We start from the raw sequence: 25,430 nt of genomic DNA, 5'->3' as shown, positions 1-25,430 counted from the left end.
TTTATTGTAGATACATTAAGTATAATTTTTAATTACCTACATAATAATTAAAATGCATGAAGTCAATACGTATTATTAAAGATATAAAAAAAAGTTAAGCTAATAAAAAACGAGAGTAGAGTTAGTTACGTTTGATTTTTTTCAACTCATTCTGTTGAAAAGTTAAAATTGATTTACTTTTGACTTCTAATTCCGAATGACTTGCAAAACATTTTGCCTTGCACTTCCACTAATCATAGTAAAAAATACGTGATACTCAACACGTGGCACTCAACATTTCGTCGGTGGAGATGAACCGGCAAATCGTCAACATTGCACGTATGAAAATAAAATAAAATGGAAAATAATATTATATTGTATTATTATAATAATACCTATATTACATTTATATAAAGGTATACGCGGTACATAGATATAGTCATGTATAGAAATTGCAAACAGCGTGGCGGTCGCAATGACATTCAACGGGGTGCGACATGCGTATAATATAATAATATATTATAATATTAGGTATACGTGTATAGTATACATAATAATAGTAATAATAATAATATTATTATTATCGTTTTATCGCGTGTATAATATAATGACGCGTGTGGCGTCGGAGGCGGCGTCGTGTCGCATATTGTACGAGTGTAGGACGTTGTGTGTATATACATGTGTATTATAATACGGTGGATAGGTCCCCAGACTAGGTCATCCGGCCACGGTTGACGGCGACGCCACTAATAAATTATTATCACAATTTAATATACCTAAAATATAAAATTATGTTATGCGTAGGTATGCGAATAAGAAGATGCGTCAGGGTCTTTAATTTTTCGGAATGTCCGAGACGGGTTTCGCTATGGTTTTTTTCACCTCCCCTCCGCACCTACCCCTTGCCGGTGTCGAGAGTAACTCGGTAGTTTTGCAGGACACATAATATACCTAATAATATCACACACCGACATCGCACGCCAAACCGGATTACGATGGTGCCGCTCTTATAATATGCAAACGCGACAATTGCATAATATTTAATGGTCGTGATGTATAATATTATATTATTATACGTACGTACGTAAAGGACGAGAAAATGTTTATTACTATAGGTTCCGATAATATTATTATGTGTGAATATAATTTTTCGGACGGTGAGCGCACGCGGAGACGACGTGGTTGACGGTGAAAATTGAAACGCACATGGTCCGTCGTGGCATTCGTGTGTATATAAGTATATTGAGTGTATGTTGTATGATATTATTATACCGATTATATTTTAATAACAATTATAATTTATAAGCGATCACTATAATAATATTGTATTGTGTATGCGCGAGTCCTACTGTTACGACGTGGTACAATAATTCTCTCCGCTACACGAATGCGATGTGTGCACGTCGTTTTTGTTTACTAGCTGCTGCAGCAGGCGTGCAGTTTTAATCACAAACTGCACATTTTGAAAACGAGTTGTTCTATGATCATCTAGAACTGGAAGGCAATGCGATGGGTATTATTCGTGATGATAGAAAGGCCTTGGAAAGTTAAAACTCAATTTCAAAATGTAGTTAGGAGCTTAGGAGTTAGGTTAGGTTTTTAGCATATAATAAAATACCTATGTGGCTATACGTTCAAAACACGAAGTCAGTCAATCTGCCATATTATTTTATGGTAAGAAATATTACAATTTATTGATCGGATACGATGCGTCTGACCAATGAGCAACCTACTTTTTATTCAGTTTATAAAAAATAACTATTAAGAATTTAACATTTAACACGTTTGTATTAATTGTTGTATATAATTATTTAATTTTTTATTTGTCAAGTCTAATAAGTTTAATTTTTTCTCTAAATTAATATGAAGTTTTTAATTTTGTAACATAGTATCATATACACGTTTATTAATAATAAATAAATAAATATGAAAATATAGGTTTTATTGGAGGTATAGCTATAATAAGGTTTATACATATCTTATACATCTTTAAATTATAACACATAGTTCGTATTAAGTATAAATTGAACACAAATTAACTTTAAAGAGTTCATTTTTCAAATGTCTCCGTAATTTTCAACAAAACCGCAAAGAAATGTGCGCATACACACCTATTTTTTAAGCTTCGAAATCTATACATAAATTGTAATCTATATAATTGCATTTAAATATTTACCATTAATATACATAGTGGTTATAAAATATGAGTTTAAAACTGAGCTCTTGAGTTTTTATTAATGAAAACTTTTCAATTACTAAACGTAAACTTTGTACAGGATCCGTCAATCAGATTTGTGTCCTGTAAAATATATTCACAACGATTTTCGGGAAGTAAATATCTATCTATCTTATGAATATTCAAAGACTCCAGTTCATATAATAACCATGAGGACTGAACAAAATATAAAAATAAAGCAATGTTCACTCTTAAATGAATCGCTCGTTTTAGCTCGGCAACAATATAATAATAGGACCCACGAACCCACGAACTACCTATTCTTGGAAATATAGCACATTGATGTAGCCATGTAGGTATATAATATTATATTATGTACAGTATATACACGACAATCCTAGACTAGTATACGCTCATTTGCATACTCGTAAAACCTTAAACGCTAAAACAAGTGTTTGAACAACTCAATATTGTGTGTGTGTGTGTGTATGTATATATATATATATATATATATGAAACTATAATATGAATATATATATATACAATGGGTATATATAGGTAAACACGACGCATAGGCCTATAAGGTACAAGTGTGTGTAAATACTGTGCTACTTTCTATTTTCACTCTCTTATGGTCCAAATATGAAAACTATTATTATGCAGTTGCACCAGTATAGGATATTATAATGTTTTGAAAACAAATATTAAATCACGTTGGGGAAGAGGGCGATGACATAAAATTAAAAATGCGCGTGCATGCATTTAGGCCTAGGTACTCGTGCACTCCCGTTTCAACCTACCTGCAGCTGTAGTCCAGGTCACATCATCACTACACTTTCACGTTAACATTTGTTCAAGACTTTTTTTTTTTGTTTTTGACACGAAGATTTCTTTACGCGTACGACGCACGTGAATTGCGGGCCGTACAGGAAACGCGTACTTACATCAGAAGCGACTATAGGACTCGATGTCTCGATACCGCCGATAATGCAATATTGCAGGCTTGGATATTGCAGTAACTACCGCTGAGACTACTGATAAAAATCTTTTAGCTCGATGCATGTCCATGTTGCCTATAAGTAATAGCGAAATTTGACTAAACGATTTAGACTTGGTGGTACAAAGCATTTCTAATATTTAACCCTTTAATATAATATGCCTATTACTCACGAATAATTGTAATTTCAGAATTTTCATTTTTTTAGTTAGTATTAAGATGAGTGAAAAAAAGTGTTCTGTCCGCGAACCTTTACCGTATAATTAATAATATACGATTCATCATCCATTAGTAGTTATTTGAGTTTGACACCACTGCTTTAACTGCACACAGATTGCAAGATTATAATATATTTATGCTTACTTATAAATTTAATATGGATTGTCAGAAATACGTTTGTAATGTAAACAATTGCAAAACATTTGTTTTTAATTTTTACATTTAATTAAGTATTATAATACCATCACACGAGCAGGTCTTCGTGTGAGCAAGCGAAAGATAATAATATTCTCTTATACAAAACAACATAAGTAGGTACGTACAGGCTGTATGTATACCATGACATTATGAATTAAATTTTGTTATTAATTATCATGTAACAAATACAAAAAATAAAAAGAAACAAACTATGACTAATTAAAATGTAATAATTGAATAATATGTAATTAGTCGACTGTAAAATATGTACAAAACTACTCTGTGGGGTTGTACTTTTCGAATTCTTTACTGTTGTGTATACGGGCGAATAGGTACTTTGGAAGGACGTTAATATATCATAACTACTCGTTGGTCATTAGCATTGTATAACTTTATATAATTATCACTATTATTTATCAAAGACGTGTTTGTGTAAATCCCCGTTATCACTGTCAAAACTCAAGTCGTTAACCGTGGCGACATTCCATTCAAATGTTGCGGTCATTCCTATAATTTTATCAGAGGATTGCTCAACCAAAAATTAATGTTTTGAAAGTAATCATTGTTTTTCTCACAATTAAAAATACTGTACCATTGAAAATGTTTATATACTTTTCACAATCATCTTCACCGTCAATATTATTTTATGTTTTAACCAGAATATATTATTATAGGTATATATTAAATATATAATTATGTAATATATCGAATGACGAATGGAAATATTTATATCTAATAATTTGATGTAGATAATATTGTGTTGACCAAGTTTTCATAATTTAAATAGTATCTAATTAAATTATACTTCAATGGTTCAGTAAAAAGTAAGAGGGAAAATTAAATAATAGAAACTGAAAATATATTTAGATAATTTATTGTAGTTTTTAATATTTTAATATTAACTAAACAACAGAAAAAAAAGTCTTAATGTTATAAAACTTAAATAATAACTTATTTATCATTATTATTATTTATCAATAAATTGTTCGTTTGTACAAATAATGAAAACACACTAACGCGTAGCTGCATTATTTGTATTAACTTATAAAGCTTGAAAATGGAATAATAACTTCATCACATCAATACGATTTCGGTTTAATAGTCCATCTATGTCCTATTATACGGCAGATATACACTGATAATTAGATAGTTAGGTACATAACAATAAGGTTATTAGCATTGAGATTTTTAAAGTCAAGGGTATTACAAAAATGAATGTTTACTATTTTACGTTACTTAACGATGCAATGGTCCGGTCAACGTCAAAGTTCACAAATAAAGATAGGCACACACATCCAAACGTGATATTATATTAGTAACTATCATGTTAGTAAATTATAATATAGACACATATATTTATATGTAAATTATAAATGCTTAATGACGATAAAATTATTTTTACTTAGATTTTACATATAATATGAATACTGTAACGATATGTGACTACCACTATGAGGTAAATTACATCTACTAAGCAAATTCGATTTAAAAGGTACACGCACATTGAGTTTTGGCTGGGAATCGGGATGTATTCGGGAGCTGGGAAGGTCATCAAAAACAATTAAAAGCACGCCTACGCAGCGTGAAGTAATGCTTCTTATCGAGTTTATTACGAATATTGCAGTGAGTCGTGAACATCAATAATACAGTATACCATCACGAGCCATATTATGATTATGTACCTACATAACAATTTTAAATGTTTAATAAAAATAATTTATTTGAAAACGATTGTACAAATAAAAATGATAAGGGTAAATAATGAAAACAAAAATATTTGTTCATGTTTTATATTAATACATTTCTTATTATATGATTGATCAGCAATTAAAGGTATTGGGTTGTAAGCAAATTAAATTCCATTGTATAATAATAAAGTATTGGAATAGTTCGACTATCTCAAAATTGTATGTGTAGATACAACTAAAGAATTAATTATCGATTATCGTTCACTTAAGAAAACAATTTTTTTCATTAATTTATCTAGTACGGTAGCACTAATATGGTTTAGCCCGAGACTACAGCAAATATATTAAGCTAGCAGGCTCTCATATTATGTACCTACAAAGGAAGTTCAAAGTGTTCAAATAAATGTATTCGTTATATGGTAGAAGTTATATACAAGTCTAAATGTCTAATGTCATCGCGATTTGATGTATTAGTATTTAGTTAGGTAGGTATAGGTAATAGATGTGGCATAAATTCTAAATTGTTAAATTACTAATTATTGTTATACTTAAATTGCTTTTAAGTCCTTTCTAATTAATTATTAACTAACTAATAATTCACGTAACTCGTCAAATTGTTCGTGTTAAAATTGTGTTGTTCATTTATCCTACACTCATGACTAATTTTTACAACTTAAACAACAATTTAGGACTAGCAAGTTCATACATTTACAACCACTTAAATACACTAATATCTACCTATTCAATTATTTTGCTTAATTATGTACTAAAATATGCTGAACAAACTATATAATTACACTATTAAAACACATAGATATGAACAAATTACCTACATGTTGTATTAATTATTTGTAATTTTTAAAAAATGTTGTGTGAATGTGGGTTAATGAATTCCATATTTTGATTATTGTACCTATACGCCATAGATAATTTGTGGATATTCCCATAAATTACCTTTTTTTTAATCTTCTCATTGAAAAAATATGTACATAAAAATCTGATGGTAGACTAAAATAATTATCAATATGCCACTTCAAAAAATGCGTAAATATGCCAAATAGCCATTAGATAAGTAAAAAAATATCAAAGTTTGCAAACATATGCAAAATTAAAACATTGTAAATAATTATAATATGCAGTATTAAATCCATATTTTCAAACAAATTTCTATAGATTATCCAGCGTTAAATACGACTTAACATCCATATGCATTATATGCAAATTTCTGAACTTACCAGCCCTGGTCATCAGATACATCATACGAATTAATGAATTATTATATGTATCATAGCAATACTTTTTTTAAATAATATAATCAATCAAGTAGGTAGGTACACTGCATTCGCGCGTAAACGGTGCATAATATAATACTATATAGTAGGCAATACCTACCAAATAAAATGTTACCAAATACCAATACAATTATCAAACTAAAATAATATAAGGTAATAGTGTATTATATATAATAATATGTATTAAGATAAATTTTGTTTTTTTCTAAGTCATAGACACCATTTTACAATTTAAATGGCCTCAACACGTAAATAAGTTTTAAAAAAAGGACTTTTTTGTATTAATTATATAACACTACAGTAGCTAGTTGGAATAAGAATAATTACAGGTATTATCGAATTTTACAATCAAATAGAAAAAGTCTATAATATAATGTATGTAATTTCAACTGCACGTTCACGTTTTTAATGTAATAGGTACCTCCGGAAATAATGAAAAGAAGTTCACGACAATTTCAGGATGATATAGTGCCTTATAGTGTCAAGTTCGCGTGTGCGGTAGGTATCCATAGGCCACAAGTATTATATTATATCATACCCAGTTAACTATGCCAAGGTGCATACAACTTGAATATTTCTTCAAACTCGGTAAACATGTTTACGATTTGCAAATAATGCGTCGATATCGATATCGACATTATAATTTTATTTTGGTGTTTACTCGATCATACTTTTGTCTTCAGGTGATAATATCTATATATTTATATATAATATGATGGATAATTTATCTAGGTATTCGCATTCACCTAATAATATAGATATTATGTTTAAACGTTAAATCTGTAATTATTATTAAATATTTTCTGTAAGTACTTGCATAGTCACATATATTTCTTACTGCACTATCAAGTTTAGCAAAACACAACATGAATATGAAAAATATTGCGATTTACCAATGACGTCAATAGTCGTCATATTACACTAGGTACTTTGAGTGAGCTGCAGTGAACTACAACTTGGTTAGTTACATATTATAAGTTTTTAGGGCAATTTTAAACCTGTATTATTATTAATTATTATTGACTTATAATATTTTATTGTTTTCATACACAATGGTATGAATTAATCGAAAATCGTAAGTAGATAGATACATTTTATCTATGCAAATATAATAATATGTAGGATATGGTCTATTTTAAATGGTTTTTTTATTCCTTTATTTTGCGTATAGATTAAATTTAATATATACAATTACACAGGTTAAATAAACAGTTAGGTCATAGTAAACTGTGAAGAACCCTAAATAAGTTTTTAAAAAAAACTAACTTTATTTCCCTTTAGCGTATCTATTTTATAGTGTTAATTTTCAGCTTTAAAATTATAATATATACTAGCTGTATCACCCTACATCGTTCGGGAAAAAATGAACAAACCTAAAATGCGGTGCTACGTTTATCGGCGTATCTCGATAGTCTCATAAATACAATACATTATAATATAACTAATCGCTATACTTACATTACTATGTAAAAGTTTAAGCTACATTTTTTCGATAACGCAATTTATATAATTCAGCTAGTTGTGGTATAAAAATAAAGTGATCAGTGTTTTCCATACAACTCTCATGTATTGTAATACATGTGAGTTGTATGGATTGAAACTATGTATGTAACAAAATGTATATTAATCTGTAGTTTTATAATTTCGGCCAGTCTTTATTTTCGACAGAGTACGTAAACGATTATATAATCAGTGTATGTACATTTCTCGCAAACAACAGACATAAAAGGTATCCCTATTTCAAAACTAAAAACGGATTACAGTTCAATTACTTAATCACGAATAAAATCGTGGCTTCTCAAACCACAGGATTTGCATTTTCTTAAGTAACAATACAACTGGGTATAATTTATTGATCACTCGGAGGAGTATTTGGAACAACTTTGCGAAAAATAAATGTTAAATTACTTAAAGACATGCTAAAAAACCGTAACACATAAATACAATACACCCCCTCTCCACCCCATCAACCAAAAAAATGAAAAATTGGGCATCGTGGTGACACTCGAAAAAGTATTTGGAACAACTCTGTTGAAAACAATTTGAAAAAAATTCAATAGGGTCGTCAGAAAATTGTTACATAAAACAGGTTTATTCTTTTTATATATATAAGGATTACACTGTTATTATATAAAAAAATATGTATAAAGAGCGTAGTAAATTATGAATTAAAATCAATTTTTTTTTTTTTTTGAATAAACTGAGTTAGATCGAGGTAGGTATCTAATATTCTATACTAACTATTTGTTGATTAAAATAATTGTTAAGGTCAAAATTTAAATTTTTAATATGATAAGATATGAATACCTATACATTTTTTAATCTATTCATCCAGTAAACTCAGTTAAATATAAATAATAACATTATCATGTTCAGAAAAATATTCTATTTAATAACTGAACTCCGTTTAAAAGTTAATACTATTTTAAATAATGAGGAAGGGTGAAACGCATAATGCATTTGTCGAGCGTTACCACACACAATTCTAGATCGCATAAGACTTATAGTCTATAATAAATATATATTATAACTGGTAGTTTCGAGAAGAAGAATACAATTTTTTTTTGCATAGGATTTAATAGTCTGACTTCCCAACGTTCATGACTTCTATTTTTTTCGTCATAACCTTCAGCCATATCATACGTATAGTCGAATGGAGATTGTCGATCCATCGAGCAGATGAACCGGGACTTACGGTTAGTTTTCGTTAAGCAATACGGCCCATAAGTCAAGACTATTGAAGTAAATGACCTCGAGAACGATAATAATTTTATTTTTATTTTGTTTTTAAACATACTTTATCGGTATTCACAATATATAGTTCTCAACGGAACATGTTATTTTGTTTAACGTTAAATACCTACCTAAAAATGTTTCTCAACCCATTCTATCGAACCCTTAGCGCTTCATTATAAATACATAATATAGTATATTATTGTAAGTAATGCTGTTTGCATGTTATATAATGCATTTTAACATTAAAAATATGATCAATGCAATCGATTTTTATGCATACTGGTTACTGTAGAATGTTGTGCAAACGTTTTCCTTTTTTTTATATTCGTTTAATAAAGATAAAAACTTATTAGGTTTCCTTTTTATATAATTCAATATTTATAAATTTATAACCCACTATACTTTTTTAACAAAGACTGCTTGTGATAAAAAACGTTTTCTAACTATTTTGAAATTTATAGTTTAAATATTGAGCTTTTTTCTTTCCATCGAATTCTGGAAACAGACTGCATACAGAGATTTTTTATTAATAACGACTTTTTATCAACATTTAATATATATAACCGCATAATTATGCATATTATAAGAATATGATTCGAAATTAAGGATTACAATGACAAGTATACCTATATAATAATAGGTAGGTATACTTACTAATTAAGGAGTATTACTTATAATTTTAGATAGAAAGTTTAAATAGAAGTTTAAACAAGAGTCAAGAATGATATTATTTTATTGCACCTATTACATACGAAATATCGTCATTAATTTATTACTTACCAAATTGTTAATATATAAAATAAATACATTTGTGCATTATTACTTATAACATTGGATTTTAATTTTGATTTGGTTTTTGACTTTTGTGGTCTGTTTGATAATTGTTCGGAATCAAACAATAATATAGTAGGTAAGTAGATACTTATATGGCCATCTAAAATATTATTATATTCATTAGGTAGTTATCTGCCAGAATAAACGATCGAATACGTGATTTCTCTTCCGTGTGCACATTTTTTTGTAGACGGTAGTCCACGTGCATGGTCTTTTTATTGAGCAGTGTTAAATGTTTATAGGCTGATCCACTGACGAACGAACAACAAAAAAGAGAAACTAATATAATATAGTATTATTATATTATACCGTCCACAATAGGAAACAATGACATAAAAATTAATTCGACAATATTATTAAGAAACTGAAAGCTAAATGCTAGTACTTTCAACATTTCCCTGGTGATGATAGCCAAACCAATGAAGCATTGGATAAATTCAAAAACACTACGTTTGCATAAAATTATTATTGAATAGTATTATAATTAATCATTATGGAATGTGTAAGACGTATACGGTATACAGCATAAAATACTTTTAACGATACTGCTAGGATACTAGGTAAATCATTAAGTGATTAAGTGATTAATGATTTTCCATTTAAATAAAGTTGGTGTATCAGCCATCTTTGATCAAAATATAAAATAAAAATCGTGGTGGATTTGGAAACCGGACTTTTTACGTCGTCATAAATACAAATTTCTTTGAAAAGTTAAAAAAAACTTGTCATTTTTCACATTGAAATGCTTAGTTGATGCGTCGTATAAAACCTGTTCCTGATCCCATGAACGCTCTCGAACTTACTAAGTGTTCACAAATATTTGTTTACGCCGAATAATGTGCATCGTAATATTATATATGGCTTTAGTCTGACAGTTTATTTATTCTTCACATTTTAATGGATTAATGTAGGTATGAAATATTTGTTGTTACCTTTGTGGACGATCATAATAAATTGTTCTGTAATAATGCATAATATAATATTACGAACTACGATGATACGGCTGCAGGACACGCAGCAAATACATTTCGGACAACGATGATCCACCCGCTTTATTTTTTTTTCGATTAGATGATGTGCACAGTGAAAGTGATTAGGATTGAGTTTCGGACACGGTGTTGTGTTGTTATCAAGGTCGTCGCGAAGAATACACCACTTTGATCTGCTTTAAGGTCAGACAATGCGTGAACTTACCCGACTCCCACTGCCCGAAGGACTCGCAAAGTAAATGGTCACTGGCGCAGCCACTTCTATAAATAGTACTCGCAACACTGCGGAGACGTTGACTATCGTTTGGACATTCCCTGGTCCTGTTTCGTCTCCATAACGTTCTTGCCTGTGCAAGTAGTATCGCCTACCGAATCATCCACTTATCAAGGTAAATATATGCATACTTACCATCGTTCATAATAATGATTTTGTAATTTTTTTTAAACCTAAATAAAAGTTAAAACGTTTAAAATAGGGCTCGGTTACCTCGGCCTTATTTCGGAGCAATAGATTTTTATTATTTTATCTATAATTTTATTTTGTATATTATAATATATACATAGAAATTAATTATTTTAACAAAACAAATGTATACCTACGTTTTTTATTACAATTGTACGCTTTATTTTACTGAAACAAAACAATTATATAAGTCTCTATAATAAACATCTAGATAAGCTTTTAGCTTATAAATGCCTGGTATGTTTTTTTTTAAATTATAAATGAATATTAAAAATATATTCAATTTATAATATAATTACTATTTACTATTGTACTATATAATGATGTTACAACTTTAGCTGAATAAACATTGTTGTTATTGTCTTTGTTAATCAATATCAGTAGGTAAATTGGTACTATATTGTTTTTTGAAGGTGTTAAATATAAAATATAAATATCGTTCTTTTTTTAGATTCAAAACTGAATTATTAAATTAACTCGATTTAATAACGATTTGGAATAATAAGTATACAATTATATAACATAATATACCTATAGATAAAAATATTTACTACTTTTAATGAGTTTTATAAATTATAATATTTTCTTCTGTCAGATAAATTATAATATTAAACGTATAATAAAAAAATGGACCTATAAGATAAGGATTTAAATATAATATTATATAAGTCATAAAGGTGTTTAGGTGTATAAAGGAAATTATGTTGATATAGGTAAATATAAAAAAATTATATCGTTAGGTGAGTAAACATAATATTTATGCTAAAATTGTAAATAGTGTTATTTATTTAAAGTGTAATTAATAATAAAATATAGTTTCGATCTGATAGGTTTTGATTTAATTATGTGCTGGAATTAGGTATTACCCATTAGACAATAATTATGTAAAGATTTTTAAATTATATATTCTAAATTTATTTTTAATTTTTAATTTCTTCCCATCATGCGAATTTATTCTAAGTTACGAGCGTTGTTATAATATACTATACCTATGTAATGATTATTTACTAAAACCTGGGTATAATACGTATCGTTTACTTTGAATTTAATTTTGTGTTTTTACATGTTTAAAACACTTATTTTCTCGTCTTAATACAAATAACAATTTAAATTTGAGTTTAAAAAAAAATTAGTATTTGCAGATACAAGTGAAAATATAGTCCGTCACTCAACATTTTGTTTTTAATATTTTGCATATTATTAAATTATTGTCTATGTGAATAAGTATTAATTTATTATTAGGTGCAAAATAAGATTTGCCTGCGTAAAGTTTTAATCCAGTTTTAAGCCAGTTATTTGTTACATTTAGTTATGGGAAAAAAATTGAAATTTATGATATGGAACATAAAGTATAAAAGTTAGATACGAACAATTTGTCTTTAATATTATGATTAGTTTGTAAGCTTCTTATTTGAATATAGAAACTCAAAGTACAAAATAAACTATTTACAGATGGAAAACATTTATGAATTATACACTACCAATGTAAAATGATTGTTACACAAGTCCCACATATAATAGGACATTATGATTAATTATATTCGTAACAAAACAAGAATAGATACCTAGGTACATATAACTGACAATATAATAAGTATATTACAAATTATAATAGTACCATGCGTGTTATGTATACAATATAATGCATAATGGCGAAAGACTTTCCGTTTATAGAATCTTTTAATAATTTTCATTTCGCAGTTGTTAGTTACCAGTTACCACAAATTTAATATTAATCAAATTGCATACAACGTCCGTATTAGTCCGACAGCCGTCGTACTTTATAACGCGTAGATAAATTAAATATCACGCCTTTCATATTGTATTATACATTTATGCCTAGGTACTATAATAAGAAAAATATATTTGAATATAACCAGCTATGAAAACCAATTGTTAGATAATTACATTAAATATCTCAATTTTTATATTATCCTCTGCAGACGCTATAAGAGTATAGATAGATTTCATTTAGATTATTTCAAGTTCATTTAAAACTGAAAGTATGTACTCATATAGTGTATTATGTACTATGTCGAAACAACTGCCTTTAAGTACCTATATTGATTATTTCTGCTTGGTTTTCGGAATGTAATTAAAAATGCTAACAATAAGTTAATTATTTTTTAAAAAATTTGTCGCGTGACGTTTCGTTTGGCATGGTATTACTACAAATAACAATACAACGTAAGGAATAATTTTGATTGCTCCTAAATCTGTTTATGATGGCGAAAAGAGCTATGCGACTAACCAAAAATTATGTATTTTATGAAACACGAGAAAATAAAATAGTTTCATGTCGTAGCCAAAGTTAATAATCCACTGGAAATCAATTGTACATTTTATTTTTTATTGTTTGATCGTTACCTATATTTTTTACAAAGTTTTTAACTTTTAAATCACCACATACATTGTTTATTTCGATTGCATTTTTCTGATATTCTTTCTGTATAAATAATACAAATCGAATACCTAACCAGTAACGAATAAGTAATACATCTGTGTCGCATAAGTCGTAACTATAAGCATTTCAGTTTTATACGAGGATAGAGTAAAAACATGGCACAAGGGGTAAACTTGCAAAATGTTGGTGCACTACGCCACTATGGCATACTAATCCTATATTATCGACACTTTAAAAGTATAAACGCTTATAATTTATAACTAATTAATTTACTAGATTTTTATGGATTTTTATACACAAACATCATTTTGTTTTTCATAATTTATTGTTCTGTTAGAAATTTGGAATGTCTTCAAAATATTATGTATAAAAATTGAATGTTTTCAAAAACATAAATTTACCGAGAAAATGACTGTTTTGTAGTAAAAGAATCACTCCGTACATAATATTATGTTCCATAACGTATACTTTTAATTATTATACTTTAGTATTGTGTAACTGTGGTTCCATTAAAAAATCCAACAGTTTTATCGGCGATGACCAATCCCGATTGAACAGATTTCTCATCGTCTCGGGCGACGACTAATAGGTATTAGGTATTTAGGTATATAGGTATACAGGTATATTCCGCCGGCAACAATGGTTACACACGTTTACAATCGTTTACAACTGAACACGTTTACACAAACCGGGAACCGAGTATCATGTTATACCTTGCCCGTATACATAATATTATAATATTATAATAATGTGCGCCGCGTTGCGCAACTGCAGGCGTAGAGTGCACGGCTAATGAGATACGCTTTCGTTGCCCGTCGTGTACACCGTGTGTTAGAGGTTATAGGTAGAGGTAGGTAGGTAGGTACATGGTATCATTATAATAATATAGGCATAACATTGCGGTCGGGCTGCGAAAACAGCCTTTCAACTCGGCAAATCCGGCCGACGACGATGGAGCCGACCGCGGCGCGGCGATGCGTGTTTGCACTGTGTCCGATTATTATAAAATCATTATTATACAGCTGTCTATCTGGACGACCTAGGTATATACCTAGGCACCTACGTGTGCTACGCGACCAGACTCTACCGACCGGCTGCATAAAATAAAAATAAAATTGTAATGTATAGCTGGTGTCAACGATATAATACGCGCGCAATAAAATCTCGATGATTACAGCGAGCCGAATCGTTTCGAAATCCATTTCGCATTTGCAGTAAAATCCATTTGTTCGAGTCGGTATAAAGTCATATTGTCACTGCCTACGTCTCTAATTTCTATTATATTATGTCGGTCGGTGGTTTCCACTGCAAATAGTAGGTACACGTCATAACTCATAAGCGTAGCCTAAGAGGCTTTACGATAATGTTTAAAAAATCAAATTTAGGAACAGTAGATTATGAGTTATAATAGTATTTAAAGTTTAGATCAGCTGGATAGTGGACCAAAATTTTGCGAGGGAACCATACTCATCTACTTTATTTGATATATATATATATATATATATTTGATTTATTTGATATATATAAAATATAATATATATACTTTAAATACTTATAAGGTATAACTCATAAACTATTCCTAAATTTGATTTTTATGAATCAAAATACTCAGAGAAATATTCCACCTTCAAATAATAATTAAACTGTATGTCGTCATTCAAAAATGTAAAACTCAAAAAACTAAATGTATAATAATAAACAAAAAATTTTTTTTTTTTTTCAAAAACCGTTCTTATGTAACAACTTAAAACCATGTAAAAAATATTTTCGAAATCGTTAATACTTTTTAAATAATGAGTGGTCCATTATAAAAGAATCAGCCTGTTTATATATTATAATCCATCTATTTTAAAGTCAATAATTAAACTTATACCTACTGGCTACTGCAACTGTGTAGTGCGTTAAACATTTTTATATTCACTTCTCTAGGATTTCAGTGATACGATTACACATAGCTAGGAGCTATATAAATATTTTTGTTGCTTCTTCAGTTCATATTTATAATTTTATGTTCCATTCTCATGACAATAATGTAATTTAAACATAATATCCCAATAAAATATTATGACAAGAATTATATTTTAAAAATAGATGGATATTTAATTTTCAAATTGCTTTTTAAAAATATTTTTAAATTGCGTTTTAGTTTAAACATTGTACAATGTACCTATACATTGATTATTGTTATTACTTATTACACATAATTTCAGACTCCGATGATTACAATATTTAACTGTATAATTTGACTTTCGTAGTATTAACTATTATTAATAAATTAAATCATAATGGCAAGTTGTATCGCTAAATCTCAGCTTATCTTACCGAATAATTGTTTGAAAATAAAACATGCATTTGTATAAATCAAAAAGTTTTTAAAATAAATATTTAAACACATAATATTTCATATGATTTTATACATAGAAACAACATTAATATGCTTACTTTAAATATGCATTTTAAAATTCTATGATTTTGGAATTGTTTTTGGATATTATCATGACCTAATTATTATATTATTACTTAAATTTACTTAAATTATTGTTATATCGTATTATAATTAATGCTTATGAATTATTATTTATATAATTTTAATTAACTTTATGCGAATTTCAGTTACAAATAACCTGAATTTCATCGTGTTTAATTTATAATATAAGTACATGAAACTCGTATAATAAGTGTTGAATAACGAATTTTGAATTAAATCGATATTTCCATACTTCGAGATGTATATTTGTTAAAACCTGTTAGTTGTTTCAAATATTTTACATTAATTTGCAGCTGTTGATCTTAAAATAAATAATATTTTATTTTATTATTCAAGATGCACTTACAATATACATGTACATGTACAAACATGAAAAAATGAAATTTAACAATTTATTACTGTTGAGATTCCCAGCATAATGTTAACATTTCCCAAAATTAATAAATTATATATTAAGAAGAAGGTTTTAACTGATTAGGTACCAGGTACCCATTACATAACTAGCGATAAGTTACTGTCTAATTTACCGAATTTTTGTTTGTCCAACAACCATATTAATTTAAAGTGATTTTATCATAAAATTGGATTATTGTTGAAACTACTTAATTGTATAACAATTTTAACTCAACAATTTTTTTTTTTTTTAAATGGTACGTATGATTGAAATATCTGTAACATTACACTTTTTATATTTATGAACAATTTACACTAGTTAAACGTATAAAAAACATGATATGGATCATGATTAATAATTTACGATTCACTTATGTCTGAAAATTCTCAAAAAGAATATTTCGAATAAAGTGTTTACGTTTTGAATTAATTTAATCCAAAAAACTTTTGATATTTTAAACAATTTAAAAAAATTAAACCTCTTAAATTAACGTTTTTAACATTAATAATTTTCTAAAAATTAGATTTAAAAATTGGCTTTTTTAAATTTTTCAAAAAAAAAAAACAATCAAATTTAAAATGTTTAGTAGGTATTAAAAAATACAAATAAAATATTTTATACTGTACTTGTAGAACAAGTGTCTATAAAATATATATTATAAAAAAAATGTTTAAATATTGATTAAAACAAAAGTTATTTGATTTTTCTGGTCAACACCTTGTAGGTATATTAGTTAACAAATCACGGTTGAATATTCGAAACGTAGATTAATTATGTTTGATAATATTACAAGAGGAACACAAGATACCAAGTTTAGTACTAATATCTAGTATTCTAGTTAGAAGTATATTTTGTATTATTCGATTAGTACATCTACGTAAATCTAAAAAATAAAAAATAATAATGTTGTCATCTTTTGTCGGGAGGTAGCATTTGCATGCACTTTTTAGTTAATTACCGAACTTAACCGTCTTTTTTTATTTTGTCACAGATGACTGGAACCGTGCCTTTTGGATTTTTCGCCTTGGCGCTGACGGTGACAAGCTGCTTGGCGGCCATCAGCGAGGTGAAAACCAACAACCCCGTCACACAGAAGCCTGGTCGTTTCCTCAGCCTGCCTGTCGCTCAGAAATGTAGTCAAAGTAAGTCGGCCACGCGAAATAGTAATATTACACAATATTAATAACACTAGGGAGTGTAACATTCGCGCTGGACTACGTATAAACACGCAATGATATAAATTAGTTAGCAACTGACGTCTGACCTGGTCGCATATTGTATGGAAAACCACGTATTGCCTCAAATTGATTAGTAATGATAGAGAGCTTTCGCGAGACACGTTGTTTTATCATACAACAGTAGAATATGACCTGTGTTATTTAAAAATCATAAGAATCCTGAATCAAGAATGTAATGTTAACAAATATATAAATGTTATAAGCTGTTTAATTTAATTAATTTATTTATTTTAAAATATTTTATTTATTTATGAAATGTTACACAATTATCATATCTCGTATCTAATATGTTTTGATATGGTATGGTGTTCGAAAAAAATATTTTATTTCGTTTATCGAAAGATAAGGGAAGCTAAGAACGAAACCAATGTAAAACGTATTATAATTTATATACTCGTATATATTTAATATTTAGTCCATGACTATAAAAAATATTCAAATATTTTACTTAAATTCGGTGTTGTTCAGACTGGTTCTACCCATCAGCCGTATATATTATAGACCCATCGCGAGTGCACAATCGGTAAGAATAGCTTTTTTTAAGTCGTTTAAAAAATCATTCATAACGGTCTCCGTTATATCAACTCCTCCTCAACTGTCCGGCCGTTGTTCTTTTGGACCTGCGAGGGCGGGGCTGAGGTTTGGCTACCACGACCTGTTCTTCGGCCGCAATCATGACGACGGGCTCGGCTGGATCTGGCGACCAACGGCGACTGCGACGGCTGACTCTGCTTGGGTTGCGGTGGTGTGTCCGCGAACACGACAACCGCGTACACGGTGACCGCGACCGTTCTCGGACCTGCAGTGGTCGGCTTGTCCGTGCCCGACGTCCGGCGGCCGCCTGCGATGACCCTCCCGCGTGGTCGTCCACCACGACCGACCACAGCGGCTGTTCGGTGTCGCCCCGTCCGTCTTCGTTCGCGGCCACAGTCTGTCTGTTCCGCCTCACGACGTCCTTTCGCCGACCCGAAGTCCTCCGCTGCTGACGATTTGTCCGGTTTGGAACATTCGTCCGATTTTCGATTTCCGATTGAACGACGTCGTCTTCGTCGTCGTCGTCGTCGTCGTCATCGTCGTCGTCGCCATCACCGCCGTCGTCGTCACAGTCGTTGTTCACGCGCGCAGACGACGGTACGACTTCAGAGGACGACGCGGTCGCATCGTTGTCTGCGTTGCTGTCGTTGTCCGACAATGACGGTGATGTCGGCCTTACCTCAATGTTGCCCATCTCGTGAACGGCCCAGCAAGCAATATAACAAGTTTCGTCGAAATATTTTCTTCGTTACCAACGGCGACCGTGTATATTCGTAATAATAACTGTTGAGCAAGGATTTTTATGTTCTAATGAATAAAGACAAAATATGTAAACATTCGTGTGAGGGCATGTGGCCGTTTTCATCGAAATTTTTATTAAAAAAAAATATAGAACTCCATATATTTGAAGATTTTCTGACGTTTGAAAAATTTTGGTCTCGAAATTGCCTTATTATAACCGCATAAAGACCGTTCGTCGTCAACCTATGTGATTAAGTCACCTTTTGAATATTTAATAATAAATAAGATTGCATATACATACTGTGTACAATTTCAATGACGTGTAATCATTTAGAATAATTTTTTTTATTGAATTGAATTTTTCTTTGTTTATTTTTTCAGAATTTCATTGTATTTACATGTTACTATGTTGGGTTAGGTCATGTCAAATAAACAAATGGTAATTATTACCATCGTTTTCAAAAGTTTTTTTTAAGTTAATCTAGAATGATATCAGCACATTACATAATATTGTGTTTTGTAATCAAAATGTTTGATATTCTTTTTTTTAGTGCCTTGTTACACTAGTTAACAACCAAAAACAACTTCTAAGGCTATTTAGTACCTATGAACGTTATGATTTGTGAGACATGAATTATTATGACTTATAGATACTAAATAGTGTAATGTACTAAATAGTACCTACTATGTTTTATCATACATTTATAGATATTATAACTTTTAAGAACATTTTAAGTAAACCTAATCTAAATTGATTTAGATAAGACTGAATGATTTGAAATATTAGCACACTTGCATCAAACTCAGCCGCGCTAAGAAATAATAAGAACCGTCTTCCAAACACAATTTAGTTTATATATAATAAAAAACAAGTTATTTAATTATTTTTTTGGCAGTTTCGTGACATTATTCTTTATTTGTTTCCAGGACCGAAAGAATTCACTTACAAAGGACGCAATTACTTCTATAGTGGCCACACGCAACAGTACAAAACATCCAAAGTTGATTGGTTGGAAGCAAGAAATATCTGCCGAGAATACTGCATGGACCTTGTATCGATTGAAACTCAAGAAGAAAACAATCTCATTTTCCGACTTATCCAACAAAGTGAGTGCCTATTTCTAATATTATTATCAGCAGTACAAGTAAAACGATGATTGTTCATTAATTCATTATTATTGTTATTATCATTTACCGGTGCGGTTCGTGAAAAGACATTACAACTTTATAATTCATAATTATAACTTTATACTTAGCATGGATTATAGATAAATTTGATAAAATTATACTAGACAATTATATAAGATTATACTATTAGCCATTAGGTCTTACTTATTTAGTGCATAAGGTATTTTTTTTTCAACTCTAGTACCTATGGATTCATTTTTATACTTTATCAGCATGTTGAGTAACTATTTTTTTTATATAATAAATACTTGGTATAGTTGGTACTTTAGTAAGTACCTAAGGTCTATCAAAATGTTGAATAAAAAATAAAAATACATAATATAGGTAGCTGTGAAACGTTTTTTTTTACGAGAGCTGATTAATGAATATCAAAATTTAAGACAAGGGCGTTACTTTCATAACATATTCTCACTGGTCGACTCTAACTGTAATCTGAAATTATTGTTATATACCATGTCTTTTTCTATGTCTTTCTATTGCAAAAACCTAACCTATATTTTGATCATTGTTTTATTTTTCAAGGCTGCTCAGCCATATTCCGACTAAATCGGATTTTTTTTAAGGAAATCCAGTCTAATCTGGCTCAAAATGATTTAAAAATAATAATTAATAAAAGTATAATTAATATACTGTAATTATTAACAACCTGCTGAAATTTCATGAGAACGTTCGGCACGTTACCACTAACCTGTGTAATATAATTCACCAGCCAGTTTTAATAAAAGAAAAAATTGTATTTTCAGTGTTTTGTTCAGTAGGTGTGTAATACGTATTAAATACTGTTATATTTCTCAAAGTTTTCCGACGACCTTCACAATAGGTGACTGAAAGTAAATAAATTGAATAAAAGACTTAATAAAAGAGTAATAATAGGTACTAATATTACGTAATAACTAATAGTGATTTTATAGTTAGATACGCTTATGCTTATTATATATAAATATATATTTATGATTTGTGACTGGCGGAAAAAAGAAGAGCGAGGTTCCGATCTTTTACAGTAATGACTTAATGTGTAAATAAATTAAACGTAATTTAGTTTGTTTATGTAATTAGGTTTGTTGTTTACATGTAGAACCATTAGTCCCCCGTGCTGTTGGAAATAAAACCATCGCAAAATTATTATTTAATTTTGCTATTATAAAGATGTGTTATTATCAAACGTATACCTATTAGCTATTATTGTCTAAATAATTTCACTGACACATAATATCATATTTCATGGCACGTGCTTCCTTTATGAACACATTATAATGTGAAATTTTTCTTACGTTTAACTTACAGTTCTAATTACGTTTTTTATGACACGCCAAAATAGTTTTAGAAACAGTTTAGCTCACTACATTTAGTCGGTTTCTCCTTGTCCTTTTATTCAATAGATAGGTAAGTAAACAAGAAAACGTTACTCAATCTAAAATTTAATTTTGTTGTCACCTAACCAATGACGTGATTTTTCAAGCCTAAAAAGTAATAACATAACAAAATGTTCTTCAATCTTCTTCAAATATTTTTGAAATCCTTCAAAGGGTATAAACTGGAAAAATGTTCAATCAATGAAAAATTTAAAACCTCTCCAAGAAAAACTATACAAAATAGATAATAATAAATAATGTTACTTAACTGTTGGTTAGATTGGTGTCATGACAATTAAAATAATTGTGTTTTTCACAACGCGTGTTCTTGTTATTTCTTCTCGGTGTAATAATTTTTTATTTAAAAAAACTAAAAATATGAATTTACATCAATGAATAATGTACAAATTATTGATTGATATATTATAACACCTAAATAATATATATGTTATCCATTTTAACTAAGTAATATAATAATATGTAATAATAATTTGGACAGTATAATCACATTTCTTTTCATCCATAAATTATAAAAATATTAATTTAATTTATAAATATATAAAATTACACGTGCATGTCATATCTTAAAAGTCACATTATTATAAAACTTGAAGAGGACTGATGATTATATAAAATCGTGATACCTACTATACATTTGAAGAACTCTGTATTTTGTTTAGTGAATATTGGGTTATTGTTAAAAATTACCATCGTATAAAGGATTAATTTGTTTTTATTTTTAGGGGGGTTGATTCCGAATAAGTAAAAATAAGAATAGTATAGGAAATTGAATAACGTTTAATTTTTAAGTCTGACGCTCATGGTAATAAAATTAGGGTCCTATCACTGGATAACCTCCACTATCTTTAATAAATTATGTAAATAATAATAATAAAGTCCATTTAGTTTCTGGACACATAATGCCCGTTGTTGTTGTAATGTGTTGTATTAATATACTATACGACTGCTATATCATTATACTATTTATACTAAACTAATTTAAATGAAAACTGTCACTATACATGCTTTTATTTCATTCCAATGAAACAGTATTTTGATAACATATAAAATATTTTAAATATATTATATAGGTATTACAATATTCCTTATAATTACTTTTCGAAACTGTAGATTGACGTGTAACAAATTTGGATTTAATATTGCAATTCATTTTCATTTTAATAATGTGATTTATGTAATTATTTACAAATATTTAGCAATGGCCTAAACCGTTTACTTACTAATAATAAAATGAGTGAGAAAAATATAGGAGGGCCATTTTAAAGTTGATACAATGTATAATTAAAATCTGTCTTTGGTTTGTTTGTGGAAATGCAGTGTGACGATTAGAGGTCAAAATATATATATTATTATGTGGAATAAATCTGACGGAGAGAAATCATACGTCACACTCAAATATCACATTGGCCATGTTATATCATAGACTTTTACCATAAGGCAGAAGATAACATGGTATTGTGCATATAATAAACACGATGTATACACTGTACAGGGTGTATAAAGTTTAGACAGTTTTTTAAAGTGCTTGATTTCATAACAACAAGTTGTATGATATATTGATTTTTACGAGCACAGAGCACCACCTGTTAGTAAATTTGATACATGTTTATAATGCATTATATGTACACGTCCGATACAAGAAAAATAATCACACCTAACTTATAACCACTGGCTTGTTGATGAACTACCAATATCGGGACTCAGTGGCGTGTTAAGCGTTACTTTCGGGCCTTATACCCATAGGTTATCAATAATCACTAATCAATTATTACTAACAATTTTCTTCAAAATATTTAACAACTCGTTGGCTGTAAATGCACTATAGTTAATTTTTGGCGACTACAGACCAGTTTGTATTGCCTGCAATCCGGCTATGATAATAATACTACTAATAATAATAATAGTTATAACACGATATCGGTGTTTATAGTTTACATAATATATGATACTGCGGTATACGCGTTATAATACTATGCATAAAATGCCAAGCTACGTAAAAAAAAAAATGATTCTTTTAAGTTATTTAACGACTTACTAAAATGTAATGAAGTGAACTGGTCACTAAATCATGTTTATGGGGCCATTAGCTCATATAATCTTGATTCGTTAAATGTAGATATATAGTGATTATTTATGTGACCCCGGCATCCAGCACTAATAATATAATACTATTTTATTATTATTTGGTGCTTCGCAGACGACGCTCCGTACATATGGACCAGCGGACGGTTATGCGACTTCAAGGGCTGCGAAAACCGATCGGACCTTGAGCCGAAGGCCGTGAACGGATGGTTCTGGTCAGCCACCCGGGGCAAGATATCGGCCACCAACCAGACATCAGCTGGATGGACGTACCTTCCATGGAGCAAGAGTGGCCACAAGAAGACACCGCAGCCGGACAACGCCGAGTTCGACATCAATGGCACAGTGGAGTCGTGTCTGAGCGTACTCAACAACGTATACGGCGACGGCATAGCGTGGCACGACATCGGTTGCTATCACGAGAAGCCATTTGTGTGTGAGGACAGCGACGAGCTCCTCAGCTACGTGGCCGCCACCAACCCCGGACTTCAGCTCTAAACGCCACCTTCACCACCTTTGCCGATATCACCACCCTCCCATGCGATCATCCCCTAACAACCTCCCCTCCACCACCGGGATAAGCGACAGAAGCCATCCTTTAAAATATATAAAATCTTAATATACATCCTACGGTTGTACATTATACTCATTGACCGGGCCCTCAGAATTAAAATCAGATCCGTGATATAGGGCGCTGAAGACAATTTAAACTATAACTATAATATACCTAGGTAGTTTATAATATTTAATGCACTTAGTAACTTATTAGTGACATCCATCATTGACGTGATGTTAGAAAAATAAGCAGGGCTCGTCTATGAGTAATTATTCTAAAGTCTATAGTCGTAACTGAACAAAAAAATTGTTTTTTTTTCTTTTTCTTATACTCCTAAATCACATAATACAACTGTATTATGCATTTCACGTCGTGGTTCCTTTTAAATTGTTATTAGTATGAACAGATATCAATATAATACATCCGACACAAAATTATTTGAACCATATAACTTAGTACTTACAAGTCTCCATCGACGCAGAGGATTAAAATGTTTTAGAACTTATTGGTTACTGTACTTACAATCGTAGACGACGTGCGTCTTATCTCTCACTCTTTCCCTGTCCTTCATTCCATAATCGTTGTTCATCGTCATCATAACCTGTATTTTAATAATACTATATTTATATTATATTATACATGCAATATGCATGTATATTTTAAGTTTATTATTTTTTTTTATCTTATATTTTATAACTGATGTAATTCGGTTCACTAAATTTAGGTGCGACCACAGTCTGTTGTTGTGGCAACGTATCATTCGTTTTTATATCTAACTACTGTTTTCGTATAAATAAACGTTCGGATGATACACATTTTTGTATTAATTTCTTTCCTCCCGTTATCCTCATCATCATGTCA

The 25,430-nt window shown here is 29.7% G+C and overlaps 2 protein-coding genes across 2 annotated transcripts; one reads left to right on the top strand and one right to left on the bottom strand.

The window, feature by feature from the left end:
* Positions 1–11,336: 11,336 nt before the first annotated feature.
* Positions 11,337–25,384, top strand: LOC132935298 (uncharacterized). Its single transcript, XM_061001792.1, has 4 exons — positions 11,337–11,497; positions 17,849–17,999; positions 20,298–20,477; positions 24,129–25,384. The coding sequence occupies exons 2-4, from the start codon at positions 17,849–17,851 to the stop codon at positions 24,509–24,511; spliced, it is 714 nt and encodes a 237-aa protein (XP_060857775.1). The 5' UTR covers positions 11,337–11,497; the 3' UTR covers positions 24,512–25,384.
* LOC132935299 (cation channel sperm-associated protein 2-like) lies at positions 18,605–20,254 on the bottom strand. Its single transcript, XM_061001793.1, has one exon. The coding sequence runs from the start codon at positions 19,321–19,323 to the stop codon at positions 18,676–18,678; it is 648 nt and encodes a 215-aa protein (XP_060857776.1). The 5' UTR covers positions 19,324–20,254; the 3' UTR covers positions 18,605–18,675.
* Positions 25,385–25,430: the final 46 nt, after the last annotated feature.

The sequence above is a fragment of the Metopolophium dirhodum genome, chromosome 1 (genome assembly GCF_019925205.1).
Source record: "Metopolophium dirhodum isolate CAU chromosome 1, ASM1992520v1, whole genome shotgun sequence".
NCBI lineage: Eukaryota > Metazoa > Arthropoda > Insecta > Hemiptera > Aphididae > Metopolophium > Metopolophium dirhodum.
The sequence above is the reverse complement of the archived record's forward strand: the minus strand, read 5'-3'. Positions and strand labels throughout refer to the sequence as shown.

Bases quoted from the DNA above. Each gene is read 5' to 3' on its own strand.
- LOC132935298 (XM_061001792.1), top strand. From the start codon at position 17,849: ATGACTGGAACCGTGCCTTTTGGATTTTTCGCCTTGGCGCTGACGGTG. The intron at 18,000-20,297 runs GTAAGTCGGCCA...ATTTGTTTCCAG, and splicing joins CGCTCAGAAATGTAGTCAAA to GACCGAAAGAATTCACTTAC. The intron at 20,478-24,128 runs GTGAGTGCCTAT...GGTGCTTCGCAG, and splicing joins TTTCCGACTTATCCAACAAA to ACGACGCTCCGTACATATGG.
- LOC132935299 (XM_061001793.1), bottom strand. From the start codon at position 19,323: ATGGGCAACATTGAGGTAAGGCCGACATCACCGTCATTGTCGGACAAC.